The following is a 17,836-nucleotide window of genomic DNA, read 5'->3' on the forward strand; positions in this document are numbered from 1 at the left end:
ACTGATAAATGATTGAAAGAAGTGCAATAATGCATGGCAGCATATTGCCCTATGGTTATAAAAATGATAAATCATTCTCTGGATTTTTTTTCTTGGATCTAGAGAGATGGCACTTGGTTGCTCTTGCAGAGGACCCAGGTTCTGTTCCCAGCACCCACATGGTGACTAAGTACTGGCTATGACTCCAGTTTCAGGAGATCCAACACATTCTTCTAGCTTCAGCAGGTCCTGAGAGCAGATGTGGTACATACATGCAGACAAAACACCCATACACATAAAATAAAAGTAAAATAAATTTTAAAGTAATTTAAAGTATACATACACTTCTTTTCATCTTGCAATTTCACTCTGAAGGCTATAATCTCAGTTAGGTGCAATTACACATAAACATTCACTGTATTGTTGTTAGATAGTAAAACTCTCTCACAATAAGGAATTGCTTAAATAAATAATGGTTTGTGCATATGGTATATTACAGCGCTGCTAGTTAAAACTCATTGTCAGAAAAAAATGATAGACCAACTTGACATATGGTAAGTTGTTCACAGTATCTTTTGTGGGATAAGGGCTGGTCATAAAACAAACGATGCAGCTTTATTTGGATATGTTCATAGAGCAAACATGTCAGTCAAGACATTCAGCCCATTGCTTACAATAATTTTATTGCAGAGATAAATTTACAAATAGTTTTCCTTCTCATTTTTGTGTTTTCCAAAATTTCCACATTGTACGTGTGATTCTACGATTTTACAGCACAAAGAAAAACTATGCATCTACACAAGGATAAAGTACTCAAAGGACAAAGGGGTCCAGTTAGAAGGCTGCATACAAAGGCAGAAACACAATGATGCCCAGACACTGAAAATAAACCGGTGATTGGGCGGAGCTAGGATCTGAGGAGACATTCTAGAAGCAGGGCTGTAAACACTGCAGGTCCTGTTCCTTATCATCCAAAGGTCAGTCTACACTAGCAACCACACACCAGGGGATTGTGGGCTAATGTGGGCAAACTAGCACAAGTAATATAGGGCCCGGGCTTATACAGGACTCAAACATTTGGACTGGGTACAGTGCCCCTTTTGACCAAGGCCTGGTAAATCTCAAAGACCTTGGTCTTTTCGCTTGCCAAAGGCTACCTCCACTGTCTGACCCTTTCTTCTTGAGAAGAATCCGGTGATAGACACCATGTAGACACATCAAACAAGCCTTGTGACTCTGACATCACGAGTCATTCAGTTCGTTCCGCACTCCAGGAGAGGACACCACATCATGTCAACTCTGTCTCTCATCTTTTCTTGAAAAATTATTAAATCCCTTTTGGTAAGTTCAATAACTTAACACCTGAAAAACAATCGATCATCTTTCAAAATTACCAATAATATCCTTACACACTAACAGAAAAGTACAAACAATAGTGTTTGTGTGTGTGCAAGCACTTGAATAAAAACACTATTTCATCTGCTAGTCTTTTGGGTTCGCTTTGAAACTGAAGGCACTGAAGAGAAAGTAAACTTGCCACACCCAATTCAGTACATGAAATGCTGGCTACCAGGTGCTTCTGTGGGGCTTAATAATAAAATAATAATACAAATACGCCCACCCAAGACCCACTAAGTCAGGTGGTCAGGCCAGGCGGATACCCTAGTATTGCAAGCTGCCTGGGAGGTTCCTGCGCACCCAAAGGGTGTGAGGGGGAAAAATGCCTTACTGTAAAGGTGCTGACAAGGAATGGGAGAAACCACGACCAAAGAAAAGAAAATGAAGAAATCTCAAACTGAAAGACCAATGAACTTTTCAAAAACAAAGCGCAGAGTCTTGGCTGCTGTTGCTTATCTACAGTACAGATGGCTGGCGAAAATTATGCAACCTGGCTTTGCTGATAGATCCCCACAGTCAGTCCGCTTCTGCGGAATGGTGACGGAGAGCAGAGTTCCTGCTGGTGGCTGGGAAGAGAGGGAACACTCCCAACAGGCACTGAGTAGCTGGGCGTGACTCAGGTTGCTCACACCCCACCCCACCCCACCCCTGCGATGGGCAACCTAGTAATGATTAACCGTTGCTGGGGCTCACCAACCGTGTTGGGAGCAGCACTGTGGGGCCAGTCATGAGCCCTCCGCCTCCCGGGCTTCAACCGGTAGCAGGTGAGTGAGCAGGTGAGTGACAAGGACGCCGGGACACCCGCAGGCAGCTCCGCCTCCCCACTGCAGCCAGGGACGCTCGCTTGCCACCTCTAGCTTGGCTGCTAGATCACAAGAGTCTCTCCTCTGCCCGGCCGGCCGTGACAATAACAGGTGAACTTGGAGGTGCAGGGGAAGGAGCCCCATTCAATCCTACCCCTCCTCCCGGGTTGTGGGAGGAAGGTGAGAGCCGGCCCTCAGAAAGTGGAATCCATAGTCAGGAAGGGTAAATGGGTCCGTGCATCAGCTCAGCCCCAACTCTGGTGTGAGTTGGACTTAAATCAAAATTTTCTCAGAATACTCTTTTCCTGGACAAGGTAAGCTTGTGAGGGGGATGGGGAAGAGTAAAAGGAAAGGTTTGGAGCAGCGAGTCCACCTTTCCCAAAGAACCAGCTCATTGACTTAACCTGAGGTGTAGGAATCCCCTAACCTAGCAAGTTACTAGACTCCTGCGTGACACCTCTGTCTCTGCAGTTAAAGTGTGTGTTAAATGACCACATCGTAAGGGGAAGATACTTTGATTTGAGGGTTCGGTTAAATATCCCTTTCCTCGGGGCAAATCACAATGAAAACGGTTTGGGATAGAATGAAGACCTCACCAAACAATGATTAGAATAACTGTAATTACACAGACGTCCGTGGGTTAGCAATCAAGATTCTGAAGCTGGGGAGTCATAGGATCGAGTCTTGTGTGTATTACTTGCTCTAGCGTGTCACTTTAAAAAAGTTATTTCCCATGCCTAAGCCTCAAAAGTCTGCCATGTATAAAGCAAGCATGATATTGTCTGTTACAAGGGGCTTTCGTGGGGATTAAAGAGGTAGCATTAAATTTTATCACCACCCACAAATCCACAGCTTTGTAAAATGGGTGATTGATCTAGGGAGGGCAAGCTGACCTGAGCTAGGCAGACAGCACCAGACCCTGGGGACACTAGTAGAGAACAATGCATCTAAGACCAAGCTGGTAAAAGTGGGCAAGCATCGACACTAAGAACAGAAGTGAAACTGTCTGGCTTCTCAACACACTCAAGTATTTATAGTACCTGGAGGCCACTTTAATATGTTATTCATTTTTATTTCGTGAAACCTGTGTTTATTTCGAGGGAAATAAAACATCTGTAGTGGAAAAATTAATATCTGTCTCGGGCTGTAGAGCCCTGGCCCTTAAGTTTCACAAGAAAGATGGCTTTTGAATGATTTTCGAGTTAGACCATCTGGGCCATGCCCTTCTATTGTATCACATGGTTTACAATCACATGATAGTGACTTTCATTTATGTTCTAACAGTCTGGTGCCCCTGCTTTGTCAGTCTCTGACCCTTCAACTTAAATAACAAGGAAATGGCCTTATTTTAAAAAGTGTCCTGTAAAGGATACTTTGGTGGCTCTTGCTCTTAGTTTTATGAATGTTGCTAAATGGTTTGTACTGAATCTTGACAAAAAATCATTCTTGTCTTAAGTATTCTTTCTTCATTGTAGATTCTCAATCTCCAATGAACTTTTAACTAGATATTGACTGAAGAATTATGGATAGAATCCTAAAGTCAAACTAATTGAAGTTCATTGTTGTCGTCTAGTATCTAACAGTGACTAGAACGGCTCAGCCAATAAAATAATCAAATTTACTTAGAGTATTAACTAAACATTTTCATCTATTATCTTGAATATAAATTATTTCTATTTCATAATACTTATATTAATATAAAGAACAGTGTCCCAATTAAGATAAATCTATTTGGGGATTTAACTCAGTGGTAGAGCGCTTGCCTAGCAAGCGCAAGGCCCTGGGTTCGGTCCTCAGCTCCGGGGGGGAAAAAAAAAGACAAAATAACAAAAAGATAAATCTATTTAACTATATTTAATTTTAATATTGAGATTAATCTCTTTAACCATGTAAAAACCTGTAAGTTAAGTTGTCTTGGTATACACATAAGTTTATCTGCTATTCCTAAGGTATATAACACTTTATTACAAATTATAGAGTATTTTAATCAATTAGAGAGAAAAATATCCAGGGTGTTTAAGAAAAATGAACTTTGCTAATTATATTCAAAATAACATAATATATAATGCAAATAACATGTTGTTTTAACTCAACTTTTACTTTAGTTTCCTAAAATGAGAACCATAGCTGAACTAGATGTCTAATGCTAATAGTCCATTTCCTTGTATCAGTTCCCTTGATTACAGTGTAGATGGAGGATTCAGGAACTAGCTGGGCCATCTAGTGGTTTTACCCTCAGCTTTTTGTGAGTTCTCCATGCTGAATTAAATGGTGGCTGTGTCAGTTTGCACTGCATTTAACAGTGAATGTGTGCCCCCCCCCCTTTCCCACACACTTCCTAGCATCAGTTGTCAGTTGTTTACCTGATCTCAACGAATAAGATGAAATCTCAAAAAACTTTAAATTTTCATCTCTCTAATGGGTGTTGACTACTTTTAAAGATGTAGTTTAACCATTTTCATTTCTTTCTTTGATTGCTCTCTGTGGAGGACTCACACAGTTGCTTTTCCTCAACATCACACAAATACCTAGAACCTATATGGAAAAAGAGAATACCAATTGAGGAATTATCTCTATCAGACTGACCTGTAGGTGATTCTGTGGGGGACATTTTCTTCATTATTGACTGATGCAGGGAGGCCCAGCCCACTGTGGGTGGTATATAAAAAAGCAGGTTGAGCCAGCCATAGGGAGCAAGCAAGTGAGCACCATTTCTCCATGGTCTCTGCTTCAGTTCCTGTTTACAGGGTCCTGCCTTGAGTTCCTGCCCTGACTTACCTTCATGATGGATCAGAAGCTGAATTAAAAACCCTTTCCTCTTCCAGTTTGCTTTTGGCCATTGTGTTTGTCACAGTAATAAGAAAAGCAAACTGGGACAAATTGGTAGCTTATTTTTTAGTTGGGTCATTGAAAACAAATGTTTTCCTGACTCTCTGGACTTTTTAAATAATTCTCTATGTTCTGGATATTAATACTCTATCAAATGGATGGTTTGCAAATATAAGTGACACTGGATTCCACAGGTTGTGTTTTTATGTGGAGATTGTGTGCCCATGTATAACAATAATTTAAGAACAGATCATGAATTTGAGAGGGGGTAGCATGAGAAGAATCAGAGGGGAATAGAGTGTGTAGAAATTATATATATGCAATACTCATGTATGAAAATGTCAAAAAACATAACGGAAAAAATAGGTTTTAGCAAAATAAAAATGAAATATTCAAGTATTGAAAGCATAGCTTCTGAAAAGGTACTTACGAATACAATCCCTTGTATTAAAATGTATGGCAGAGAACTAGTCCTTTACAAATGTTTCTCTGTGTCATTCAAAACTGTCATTTAGAGTTGCTTTCATATCAATGGGTACCACTGATTCTAGGAGTTGAGAAAATTCAGGACTATGTTGAGGGAAATGTTCCTTATTACTCAGGGTCCAGTCAATGGAGGTTCAAAAGAGAAAGTGTTAATTATTTTGCAGCCAGTAAGTGAATAGGAAAAGTGAGTCATGATCTTTGGGACAACTTTTAGAATTTCCTTTTGAAACCACAGATGAAGCAGAGAGTCCTTGAGCCCCAGCACAGCAGCAGTGGCCAACTGAGAGGAACAAGATGCCTGAAGTCCCCAATAGAGTACATGGCACCCCAATAGAGTACAATTTGCCTTCCCTTCTAATCCCACTTTCTTCACCTCCCCAAGGTACTCCAAGAAGAATAGAGTGTGTTGCATAAGTGCCGTGGAAATGTGCAATAGAGTTTAGAGATTTGGCATTTCCAATGACATTTCATATGAACTGAGAACAACAGCATGCTCATTTAGAAGTCTAGACTTTTGATCCTTACCCTGTTTAATATTGCCTTAAATTCAAGGGTTGAAATAAAAAAAATTAAAACCAGGTGTAGTTACACACACCTATTTTTGGCACTTAGGAGGTAGAGGAAGGAAGATAGGAGAAATTCAAGGCCACCCTTGGATTCCAAGGCAACTGTCAATCATCTCTACAAACAAGGTGCTGTTGAAAAGAAAAATATAGAGCCAAGCATTTCTTGGAACCCATATTTCAATGAACTCTTTTCCTTCTTTCAAACACTGGATAATGGGTGTAGTTACAAATGGCTTCTAACTACATCTCATTTCCCCTGAGTAGAAGTTGCATGCAGATCTGCCCTCCCAATCTCCAGGTTTTGAGAAAACACCATCATTTTACAGTGAATTACATATTTGTACGCCCTCATTGCTTCTCCATGCTAGAACAATTCCCTCTGAAAAATAATACCATATTTATAATCCTTAAAATAATCTTACCTCATAATTAAATCCCACACTTGCTCTTTCGATGTGATATTTCTGGGGTTACTTTTGTTTCTTAGTTACTTTTATTGTGGTCACATGTGTAATGTAAGATAAGTTTCCTACATATGTTTTTTAAATGTACATTTGAAATCCACTTATAGCACTTAATTTTAGTTATTAATACTTTAGTGTTTCCCTATAGGTTGTTGAGTGTATGTAATATTTAATAGATTTTTAAGTGTATGTTTCATATACGTACTCTAAATGATGAATAATGAAGTAGAATTGTGAAGAATCTAGTAGTCAATTTAAGGAAAAAATAATGAAAGAGAGCAGTTAAGTGATTAGCAAGCTGTGGATAATTTATTATAAAAGTTCAGAAGTCAGGGATGTGCTGAGGAGTTAGCAATGTTGTTTTGTTTGGTTTTCTAGCTTGCTTTCCTGAAGAACCTGACCCACCAGCTCCATATTCAGATCTAAGCTACATTTCTATGCCCTGCAGGGTAGTAGGTTCAGGGAAGACACTCAAGAAATGCTTCGTTGGCTACTCAAAGGAATGAACCAAAATTTCCACTTTTAAATAAGTAACCATTGAAGTCACCCATGGTTGGGTACTGAAAGGTATTTTAAATAACTAGGCTATTTGTGTTCCTTGGGACTTGAATTCCCTTCCTCCTCTCCCCACCTTCCTCATTCTGGTAACTGGCAGATCCAGGCATGCCCACATCTAAACAGGAATACAGAGCTGGGGGGAAGTGAACCCCAAAGGCCTCTTCTTTTTTTTCTGAGGTCCCAGAGCAGCCCACACACTGGTGCTGTCTGTCACCATCTATGAAGGCTCCAGACCCATCTGCCAGCTAAGAATGTGTTTCCCTGGGTGTCTTCCATCCAGACTTCCCTTAATTAAATCTGCCTGTTGTCTCCAGGGCCTTCTAAGACTTGATTGCCCTGTCAAATTTTCTTCCATCCTATGGGGCAAGATAGAAAAGTAAGTAACCAAACTTATTAAACCAGTGCTCTTATTTCACTTCCTGCCCCAGGGCCTGGTAGTGACTATGATTCACTGTCTAAGCAAAGTGCATGTTTGTAACAACCATCTTCCTTCTCCAGTCGTAGTGCATTGTGTTCCACCAAAGAACTGGATGCCCAAAGTATGACCTCAGAAAGTTCTGGACTTCCAGTCCTTCCTATTTTCCTCCATCCTCCTTATCTCTGCTACTTCTGACTAACTCTATTACTTCCTTCCTGAGCTTTTTTGATAACCATTCAGAACTTAAACCCACCAAGTCTTACTAATTTTGAAGATTTTCCTCAGAACTCTTTAGGGTTTGATTTGCTGAGTCATGGTGGACAGGACTAGGAAAAGGGAAAGGAGAAACTATTTGAATTTACAGAACCATGCTTTGCTTTGAGTAAACAAAACCTCTGATATTTTATCAAATCATTTCTTACTTTTTAATTCTCTGAACATTTTAGCCAGTTTTTGGATCATACGTGCTCAATGTTATTTTTATTCAATTATTGTACCCTACCTACCAAGTTTTTTAATTCTTGTCCATTAAATTCTATTCAACCGCCTTCCTTCCTAAGATTATATCTTCCAGAATCTTAAGAACCTACCTTCGATATACTCTAGCACAGATCGCAGCCTGGCAGTATACTTGAACAGTGATGTGTTTGCCCTCAAAAATAATGATAATTTAGATTTTTTTATACCTACAGAGAGATGGAACTGATAGGAAAGCTACTGTAATAATTCTTCAGCCCATCATTTCTCCTTCTCACTTTGCTATCACACAGACCTTCAGTGACATTCTTCCCTTCCAAAGCTCCTCAGCATTTGATGAGAAATTGCCATCTGACTTATAGATGGTGACTTCTGGGTCCTCACATTGTAAGATTGGACAAGACAGCTCTCTGGGTCCTGAATTCGGGTTGTATATTGGAAGTACAGTTCAAGAGTACTTGTGTATGGGTTCAAATCTCCTTCTGATGGAGGGAGAAGGAATAGGATTGAGACTTCATTTGGTGCCTGATTAGACATGTAAGAAATAATTATGGAGGAGGAAATACTGGAGCTGAGAGAAGTTGTTGCTTGTAAGGCTGTTAGACATCCTAATAGAAACTAGGCAGTAACAGGAGTCTGAAACTGAGCAGGAGCCGAACAGATGAGCAGATTCATTTGCCTGGAAATACACCTAGAGAAGTGAAGATGGAATAGATTCCCCAACCAGCTAGTATTTAAAGAGACATAAAGCAGTGAGCAGAACAGACAAAGACACTGAGAGCTGTGAGTGGCAAGAAAATAGGGCAAACTTGTCGTCGTTCTGCCACAAAAGCCTGAGAAGAAAGTGTATCACACAGGGAAAGAGAAAACTCGGTCTCCTCTAATGCTTCTTCCAGGCAGACAAAATGGATGATTTAAATGTGGGAGGAGAGGTACAGGACAGGGTAAATTAAATAGATGGCAAATAACCCATAAATTGATCCAGGAGGGAGAAGGTAGTGTTTGGGCCACATCATCATCACGGGAGGATCTTGGTGTGGGATACCTGCAATGCATTTTTGTGAGTTCTAAGAATGAGAAAATATAAACACAAAATTCAGGGTTTAGATGCTAGAGCAAGGTCTGTGTAAGCAGACATCCAGATGGATCATTCTTGGGAATGAGTGAATATAGTTTAGTTAGGCTCAGGGACAAACTATGTCTTTGGCTTAAGGTAGCCTAGTATGGAGAGGATTGTAGCTAGGATTTTGTCCCTTCTAGAATGAGTCATCTATGACATAGACCTTGGGCAATGATGCACTATCAAAGAGACAATGTCATGATTTGAACCAGGGCAGTAGAAAAGGAAATAAGACATAAATCAGTAATGATGATATTGGAAGCAGAAATATAATCCAAAGTGTTGCAGATAAAGCAGCATGGGGAGACTGGGCAGGGGACCATAAGAGTGGGACACATCTGGACCAATGGTGGAGATCCCTTTGTGATCAAGTTGAATAAATAAGTGGAGACTTGATGGTGTGAAATTTCATTACACAAGGCCAGTCACTGAAGACATGCTTCAGGGCTGAGTGTGTAAAGATGGGTTTGAGAACAAGTAAGGAAAATGTAAGGGCTAGGAGACGTTGTGTATACTAAGAATGAAATCCAGGAAGGTTGACACCAAGAAAGTAATGTGATGGCCACAATGGTAGAAACATTAAAAAAAAAAAAAAAAAGAAAAGAAAAAAGTAAAGAAAGAAAAGAAAAAAGACCACAGTAAAATATTGAGCTCAGAGTCTGAGTCTGATACAAGATGTCTGCTGAGATCAGCAAAGTGCTCACAGGAGACAGGTAGAGTTTTATGAAACTAGTAGAATAACTATTTAACCATTGCTTCTTCCTCCTCCTTGCCTTACCCAAACAACCTGCTATGAAAGTAAAAATAATCCCATATAGATCCTTTTTATTAAGGAATTGAGCTTTTCTTTCCAGCTCACCTTTTGGTTCCAATTATAGTGCCTGTGATTTTTTTTCAGCCTCAAAACAATGATAATTATGTGTGTGTTTATACAAAATAGACCAAGCAGGTAATATGCTTATTATTTGTGTTCAGACCATGGTGCTATTGATGTGAACTGGCAATAGAGGTAATCCTTGTTATCTGATCTCAGACTCCAGTGCCTGCAGGATACATGGAGGCTATTACATCATCCTTAGTCAGCTCTCAAGCAAGACGACTTCAGTGCCTGGAATCTCATCCTGATCCAGGGTCCAGCCGCTTTGGGTTAGGTGGCTGTGGTACAAAGATCCCTCACATAGACTTTAAGCCTTCTTATATACATTAGAGATGAAATAAAATACTCGATTTAAATAAGAAAGTAAGTTGGGGATATCCCCCAGCAACAACACATTCATACTTTTCTAATGTTTTAGGGTGTCCTCAGATCATCTTGGAAAGGGGGGAAGGATAACAATGATGGATCACCAGTACCCTTCTTGGATCTTTGTCAATGAGAGGACATTCATAACCAGGTAACCATACATCTATATGATCTATTAGTCTGTTCCAGTCCCTGGTAAAATATGCTATCCAGATATTTCTAAGCATGACCTATGACCAACAAGGTTAGTGCCATGAATCACTAGGTAAGATACTAGATAAGGAAATAAAGCATATTCGTAAAGGCTGCTAAGCCATATTCTGTCATAGAGTAGCCACTCATATTTCATTAACAGTTGTCTGATTTCATTATCCTTCGGTTTTAATGACTGAAACATTTATGAAGACTAAGCTAAGGAGATAAAGCTCATGGATGATGTTAATACACTCAGAATTTGCGCCGAGGCCAGTAACCATGTATTAACTCCTTGGCTTTCTGTTTCTGAGACCCGTGGGGCCCAGAATACATGGTGTTCAGAGGCCATTGTGAGACTTGGCCATTCCCATGAAATAAGGTGAGAAGATAGTGAATGCCACAGTGACAACGTTATTAGTCTGTCTGTTGTTTGAGCAGCACATTGATGAAGGGCGTAAACAGAGGCAGAGAAGTGATTGTTCACTTTGTTCACCGTGGAGATGATGGTGTCTCAAACCATGGCAGCTAGAGCCTTGGAACAAGGACTACAGTAGACCACCCAGCTAGGTGCCTGTTGAGATTAGCAAAGCACTCAGAGGAAACAGTGCACCAAGGATTTTATGCTACTATCTTGATAAATAGTTTACATATTATGTTGCATTTACAGAAGTAGAAAAGCTGAGATTTAAAATGTGTATATTGAAAGAATAAATGTATCCAGATCAAACATTCAGGAAAAATGCAGTTTAATTGTACCTTATTTATCACCTTAAACAGATCCCATTCTACGTAGCTGAGAACATACTGTTTCTTGTTTTACATACTCATTATTAGATTACAAATATTTCCCCATACCACTAAAGGAAATCTTCCTAAAATGTAGTATTCAATGACACAGAAAATCTACCCTATAGTTGTTCCCTAATTTCTGTCTTCAAGATGGCTGCAGTTTTGTTTTGTTACATAAGGGTGGTTGACAGAAATAGCTCTGAGGCAATGTGTACAAATAAGGTAAGGTTACTTCTTCAAATTAGCTCTCTAAAAACATCTGCTTTCGCTAGCAGCTGAAGGTCTCATGGCCTCTCTTCCTTATTTCCTCCAGCAGTGCTTGGTTAGCCTGGGTAAAATGTAAATCACTTGAGGGTAAGAACTATCCATCTTCTGCATGTGTTTCACAAAGTTGGACAGGTGGGTGAGTTTAATGTATGAAATGACCTGTAAGTGAAACATAAATGCTCATCTTATTTTAACAGTTATGGAAAGTATTATGGAAATATAAATATACACAATCCTTAGTTTCACAAACAAGAGAAAAAAGTAACAAAGGAAAGGTAAGTCAATTAGAAAATTGTTGACAATGGTAATACTTTAAATTACCCCAAATCATTAAAACAGCCATGCATAATTAGCTCTACAATACTGCCATAACCCTCAGTCAGACTGCATTGAACTTCTCTCTCTCTCTCTCTCTCTCTCTCTCTCTCTCTCTCTCTCTCTCTCTCTCTCCTTTTTGGCAGAGATGGGAAGGACTAGTTTATTTAGGTCACCTGTACATTCATCTTTCTTACACATCAGCCTTAACACCCAATATGGAAAAATTAATATTTTCATTTCTGAAAATATTTTAACAAGCATTTTCTAACACCCAGCTATAATATAGAAGAAAAAGGAAAAAGAAAAAGGAATGTATTTTTGAAAACCTGTGTATGTTTCCACGGTATTATTTCTCTGCAATTAAATATATCACAATGAAACCACACATTGATGGGATTGGTCCCAAAGAAGGCTCAGATTGCCGTGACCTTTATTTCTTTGTCTTTGACTCAGTCAGCTAAAGAACTTAGAGTTTGTTTTCCGTAGTCCAGGTGTCTTTTAGGCCATGGCTCTCTACATGCTCATTCGAGCCCTGTATGAGAGCGTCATCAGGAAGCATACTCCATAAACACTATGCAGCAAGACAGAACTCTTCAACACGTGTTGTGTGGAACTCTTGATTACGAATTGGAATCTCACCAACATTACAGCCCCTGGGCTCTGTCCCAGAGCCAGTCAGGTGACTCTCAGAATCTTACCCACAGTACAGATGTTAGGCTCTGTCCCAGAACGGGTCAGGTGACTCATCTGCCTACTGAACTCAGTGAACTTCTTGGAGGAGGAAGGGATGAAGTTCTGGCAACTTGTAACTTTCCATCCTAAAATTCCAGAAACCATAAGAAATCTCTGCAAAACTGTCATCAAACATGATAGCAATGTTACTGGCTAATTATGGTACCCAGGATGTACACATCTGGCAAGCAGTCTCCACTTGTTTACTTACTTCAGCAGTTTTTCAGCTCTCCCTGTCTGCATTAGGCGTCTTAGGAAACAAAACAGAAAATGTCAACTTATTAAGGTATTTTTATTTGCCTACAGAAATGCAAAGTGTTGGAAATTGCTATTAAAATAGATTTAAAAATACTAAAAAATAATATTTACCCAGTTGAAAATTTGGTTCCAGCATATATAATGAGAATTAATATATGAGTGATAGAACAAGAGGCCCTGAAGTCAGGGCCCCACCAGCAGCCAGCAAAAGCACTTGTATCTTAGGACTGGGGGGACAGTTTGTTTTCCAGACTTCCTGGCTCATGGTTAGCACCATTTCCTTTCAAGCTCCACAGCCTCTGGTTGCAGCTGCTTCTTCACTGCCTGGAGTCATAGCAGTGCTAGGTGCCCATGCAAATTTTCCAAATTAAATGTGGTTCCATTTGGTTGCTTTCAAAGCACCTTCATTTTACCTTGTAAATCAGACCACTTTAGAGGTGAGTGAACACAAGCCCTGTATTTAAACAAAAGGTTCAGTCCAGTTTCAAAAGCAGGTCAGATTTCAGAACCCAGTAGGCTTGGTGCTTTTTCAGAACCTGAAATCCACCCTCACAGGTCTGAAGGTGCATGTGCACTCCTGCCCTTAGTAAAGAAGTTTAATTAGCATGGCGTCATGAGTTTATGCAGAAAGAACATTGTCCTTCCAGCTTCTTTTTCCAGTGCCCTTTGCTGAGACAAAAGAACCAGCCACCTACATTGCTAAGCACAAATTACTCACAAAGGGACAGTGTTCCTGAGTCTTCCTCCAACCAGGCTCCTCATCTAAGGAGTGAACACCCACCAAGCCCTGTCTACTAGGAGACAAATTGCTCTCAGGAAGGACACTTCTGGGTTTAGCAGGACACTCAAGGCCTCTCTAAAGCGTTTTATAGAGTCAAGAGTTTAACATGAACCAGAGACAAAGGGTTTGAAACATGTGCTTGGAATCATCTCCTTTAAAACACGGACATTTCTCTGTGTAGGGGTTGTTTTACAGTTTTCATGGTGTTATTACTATCTGATGATCTGGTGAAAATATAAGATTATTGTAATAGAAACTGAATGCTACGTATGGATTGTGTCACAGGTATTACAGTAATGTCCACAGATATATGGGAAGAGGGCACTTGTTAAAAATTCTTCATAGCCAATATTTCCCTAAAGGCCTATGTTATCAGTAGCCATTGGGTGTGTCAATGACAGTCCCCTGCTGCTACCAGCATAGTTCATCTGCTGTATTACCCAGTCTGTCACTTCAGCAGGTGTCTCTCCAAGATACACAGAGACTTTTCCAGAATCAGAAGTCAAATTTCAAATACAACACTCTTCCATTTATTACCTGTGTAGAATTTGCTTGAATTTCTGATAGCTTACCTATTCCATTATGTCACAATTGCATGTGTGTTATCTGTGTGTGCGCCCCCCCACCACCACCTTCAGAGTAGACTGGCATTCAATTTCCATATTTTATTCCCTAAACAAATGATGTTTGAGGGTGTGCCTTGAGCCAGAAGCTGTTGCTAGAAGAGCTAAGGTGTTTGGATAAAGCAGGACCTTTCTAGAAGGAGCTTGCTGTCTGACACTTGCAGCTCTCATCTTGCCCAGAAAATTGCCCAGAGGTCAGGCCCTCCCTGAGAGTTTCTGGGTCTTCCTTGGGGATGAGGTAGGTACCATCATGTCCAAGTCCCCAGCTGGTTCAGCTGCTGTGCTCTTTGGGAAATGCAGGTTTAAGGAGGCAAAACAAAGTGAGAGGACCTCCCCTGACTGAGATCTAGCAGAGACTGTTTATACTGTTATACTGAGGTCTGAGTAGAGGGAGGGCTAAAGAGAGTTAAGGAATCAGGATCAAGAGATATCTGATGCAGGAAGCTTCGGAATCCAGTGGCCAGTGAGTTAGAACAAGCAAAGTGTTCTACGCCAGCCAAGTACAGGACACATGAAAGTATCTCTCTCTCTCTCTCTCTCTCTCTCTCTCTCTCTGTGTGTGTGTGTGTGTGTGTGTACACATATTTATTTTATGAGTATGGGTGTCCTGTCTACATGTATGGCTGTGCACAATATACAAGCCTGGTACCTGCAGAGGCCAGGAGAAGGCATCAGATTCTCTGGGAATGAAGTTGTGAGCAGCTGTTGGGTGCTGGGTATCAACCCTGGGTCCTCTGGAAGAGCAGGCAGTGCTCTAACTTCTGAGCTACCCCCCGAGACCTGAAAGGAAACTGAGAAGGAAAGCAGGAGAGGGCCAGAACCATGTATCATGATAAGGGTTGGAGGGTTTTCTCAAAGAGCTACAGATAGACATTTAAAGACATTAAGCAAAGCAGATTATATTATTAGACACGTTCTGTGCTCAGTGACATCATGTGAGTGACAGGTGGGTGTTATTCAGAACAGCCAGGCAGTTGCTTAGTGTATTTATTTAGAATCAAGAAGAATCAGCAACCAGTCATGAGAGCAAAGCCAGTTATAGTGGCCGGAAGGCTATGTGAGGAAAAAGCTCCAAGGTGGATCTCCTGCTTGCTCACATCGATGGCCCTGTGGACCACACATCACCTTTTAGCAGCACTCTCACAGGCCTGCCTGGTGAGCCTGGATGACCTACCGGTAGCAGGTGGAGAACTTCGTTAAGTAGACCAGTTGGATCACTTCCCCCTCCAAAAGGAGCAGGGCATCTGAGTGTGAAGTCACCGTTGGTCTTTGTTCTTAGCAGGCACAAAGTCCCTCACCTTTCACACACAAAGAACATTGTTCCATAGCACTCTTGTGCCTCTCCAAACAATGATCAGCGATGTGTGGCACAGTCGTGTTTACTTTTCAAGTGATTTATTTCCCCAAGATTTTCCATTAAGCCTTGTTTTAGAAAAAGTAGGAATACATGGGTGTGAATGAGAAGCATCACCTGGAACCATTCTCTGCTCTCTACCTGGCCAATCACCTCCATTTCCCAAGCTCCCTCAGCCTTACACAGTTGCCTGAACAACAACAGCCTCCCGCTGGGGCTTCCACTCTGAGGCCCATTCTCTTGAAGCTACAGATGTTTCCCTCTTCTGTAAGCCCCACTGTGAGTGTAGCCTCAGAGGCCAGGAGGCCCTCTACAGCCTCTTCGGAATCACTTCCTTTCCCTTTCCTTCAGAAGTGCCATGCTTACTCCTGCTCTCAGACCACTTGTGTGTCTGCCTGGAATCTCTCCCTCACTCTTCCTCTGTGTGCTCCTGATACTGAGGCCTCAGTTTACCATCTCAGACCTCCTGAGCTGCCTCTCTCACATCTTGTTCCCAAGCACTGTACCATAGAATCATGTTTTCTTCTCCGAAATCTTATCCTTCTTCAAATGATGGTTTTCCTTTCTTTCTTTGCCCTCTGCTACAAAGTCATTCTCGTCTGTAAACACCCTGATGCTTTGTTCAAGGCTGAATTCTGCTTCTACTACGCCTGTTACACTTTAGTCCCTCTCCAGAGTCCCACTGGATAGAAATGAGTGAGTGACTACCTCAAAGACCTTAATCATGACATTACTATGACTTCACATGTATCATCCCCAGATGATGTTTTCATATCAACGGGTAAAATGATGATCCATGCAACTGGTCTCTCTTTTTTTAATGCACATACAAGTTTAGAGTCTTAGAAGTAATCAATGTAGTTCTAGATTGAAAGACCACATATCTGAACTGCCACTCTCCCTGTAGGAAGCCTCCCCTCCGCTTTTAAAGAGCTAATATTACCTGAGTTCTCAGTGCTGTAGATGTAAAAGATTGGATCCCAAAGCGGGAGCCCTGGGCTGTACTGGAATCACAGAGAACTTGTTAGGAATGCAGATCCTCAGGGCTCACCCATCCCAGACCTCCTTTGTCAGAAGCTTGGCAGGCTCAGCTCAGCAGTCTTGTCTCTGCAAGCTCTGTGGGCCATGCTGTTGCCCATTCAAAGTTGAGAAATTTATAATTAACATATGGATCCGTGGGCTTCATGGCACTCACATACTGAGCAGTCTACGATGCTTCTATATTCGTGGAATTTTCAAACAGGGTTTCCTTCACCATCAAGGGCTTCTCACTCTGTCCCCTCCCAAAACAGCACCAACAAGAAACAAAGTCTCAAAAATGTCAAGTGTTCCCTTCAGACTAGCATTGAAGCATGAGCTGTGGCACTCATGTGTAAATAGCATTGGCATTGTGACCCAGCTCTCAGGCCAGAGGAGAAGATGGAAAGGCAGAGCCCTCCTTCTCTCTGGCCTCTGCCCACTGATGGTGCAAGCTGCCACAGTACTCTGCTGCTTGTGCTAGCAGGAAATGAGATCTGATGTGCAGCCTCCTACTGCAGATGCCAACTGGACAGCAGGTTATGTTTTCATTTTTAATCTTAAACTTTAGAAGCCAAACAGGAACCAAGCTGTGATGGCTCATGCCTTTAATCCTGATACCCCTGAGGCAGAGGTAGGTGGATGTCAGTGAGATCAAGGCCCAACCTGGTCTACAGCAAGGACATAGAGAAACCCTGTCTCCAAACACACACACACAAACACACACACACACACACACACACACACACAAAATGGGGGAAGGGGGAAGAAACCAAAGATGAAAGGAAATGGTCCCCCCTCCCCTGCCTTTGATGGATAGAAAACAAACACTCCAGGTCACCACATTTTCAAATACTGGTATTTACTCTTCTGAAAGGAATCCATATGAAATGGTCAAACCCAAAGCCTATAAAAGCCAGAAACTGAGGAGGCAGCAACAGGGGTTCCTGAGTTCTAGGCCAACCTGGGTTACAGAATAAGTGTTCCATCTCTCTATCCTGTCCACATGGCTTAGTAGCATGGTTCCAAGTAGAAAGGCCCCTCTCACAAGGTGGAATTTAGGTAGTTAAAACATCTGGCGACTTCTTTATCTACACCTAGTTCCACACACACATCCCCTCTGACCAGGGTGAAGTTTCTGGTGCTCTAGCATGGAGTTTC

General features: G+C 41.3%; 1 protein-coding gene across 1 annotated transcript in view; it reads left to right on the plus strand.

Annotated features, from left to right (window-relative positions):
- Positions 1-1,728: 1,728 nt before the first annotated feature.
- The window catches only part of Rassf6 (Ras association domain family member 6), a 37,317-nt gene continuing 21,209 nt past the window's right edge, over positions 1,729-17,836 (plus strand). The window contains exons 1-3 of the mRNA XM_051198589.1: positions 1,729-1,914; positions 2,185-2,291; positions 10,394-10,492. Of these exons, the coding sequence (XP_051054546.1) occupies positions 1,729-1,914; positions 2,185-2,291; positions 10,394-10,492 (392 nt within the window). The remainder of the gene's footprint in view (positions 1,915-2,184; positions 2,292-10,393; positions 10,493-17,836) is intronic.

This window comes from Phodopus roborovskii, unplaced genomic scaffold (assembly GCF_943737965.1).
Source record: "Phodopus roborovskii unplaced genomic scaffold, PHOROB, whole genome shotgun sequence".
NCBI classification, from domain to species: domain Eukaryota; kingdom Metazoa; phylum Chordata; class Mammalia; order Rodentia; family Cricetidae; genus Phodopus; species Phodopus roborovskii.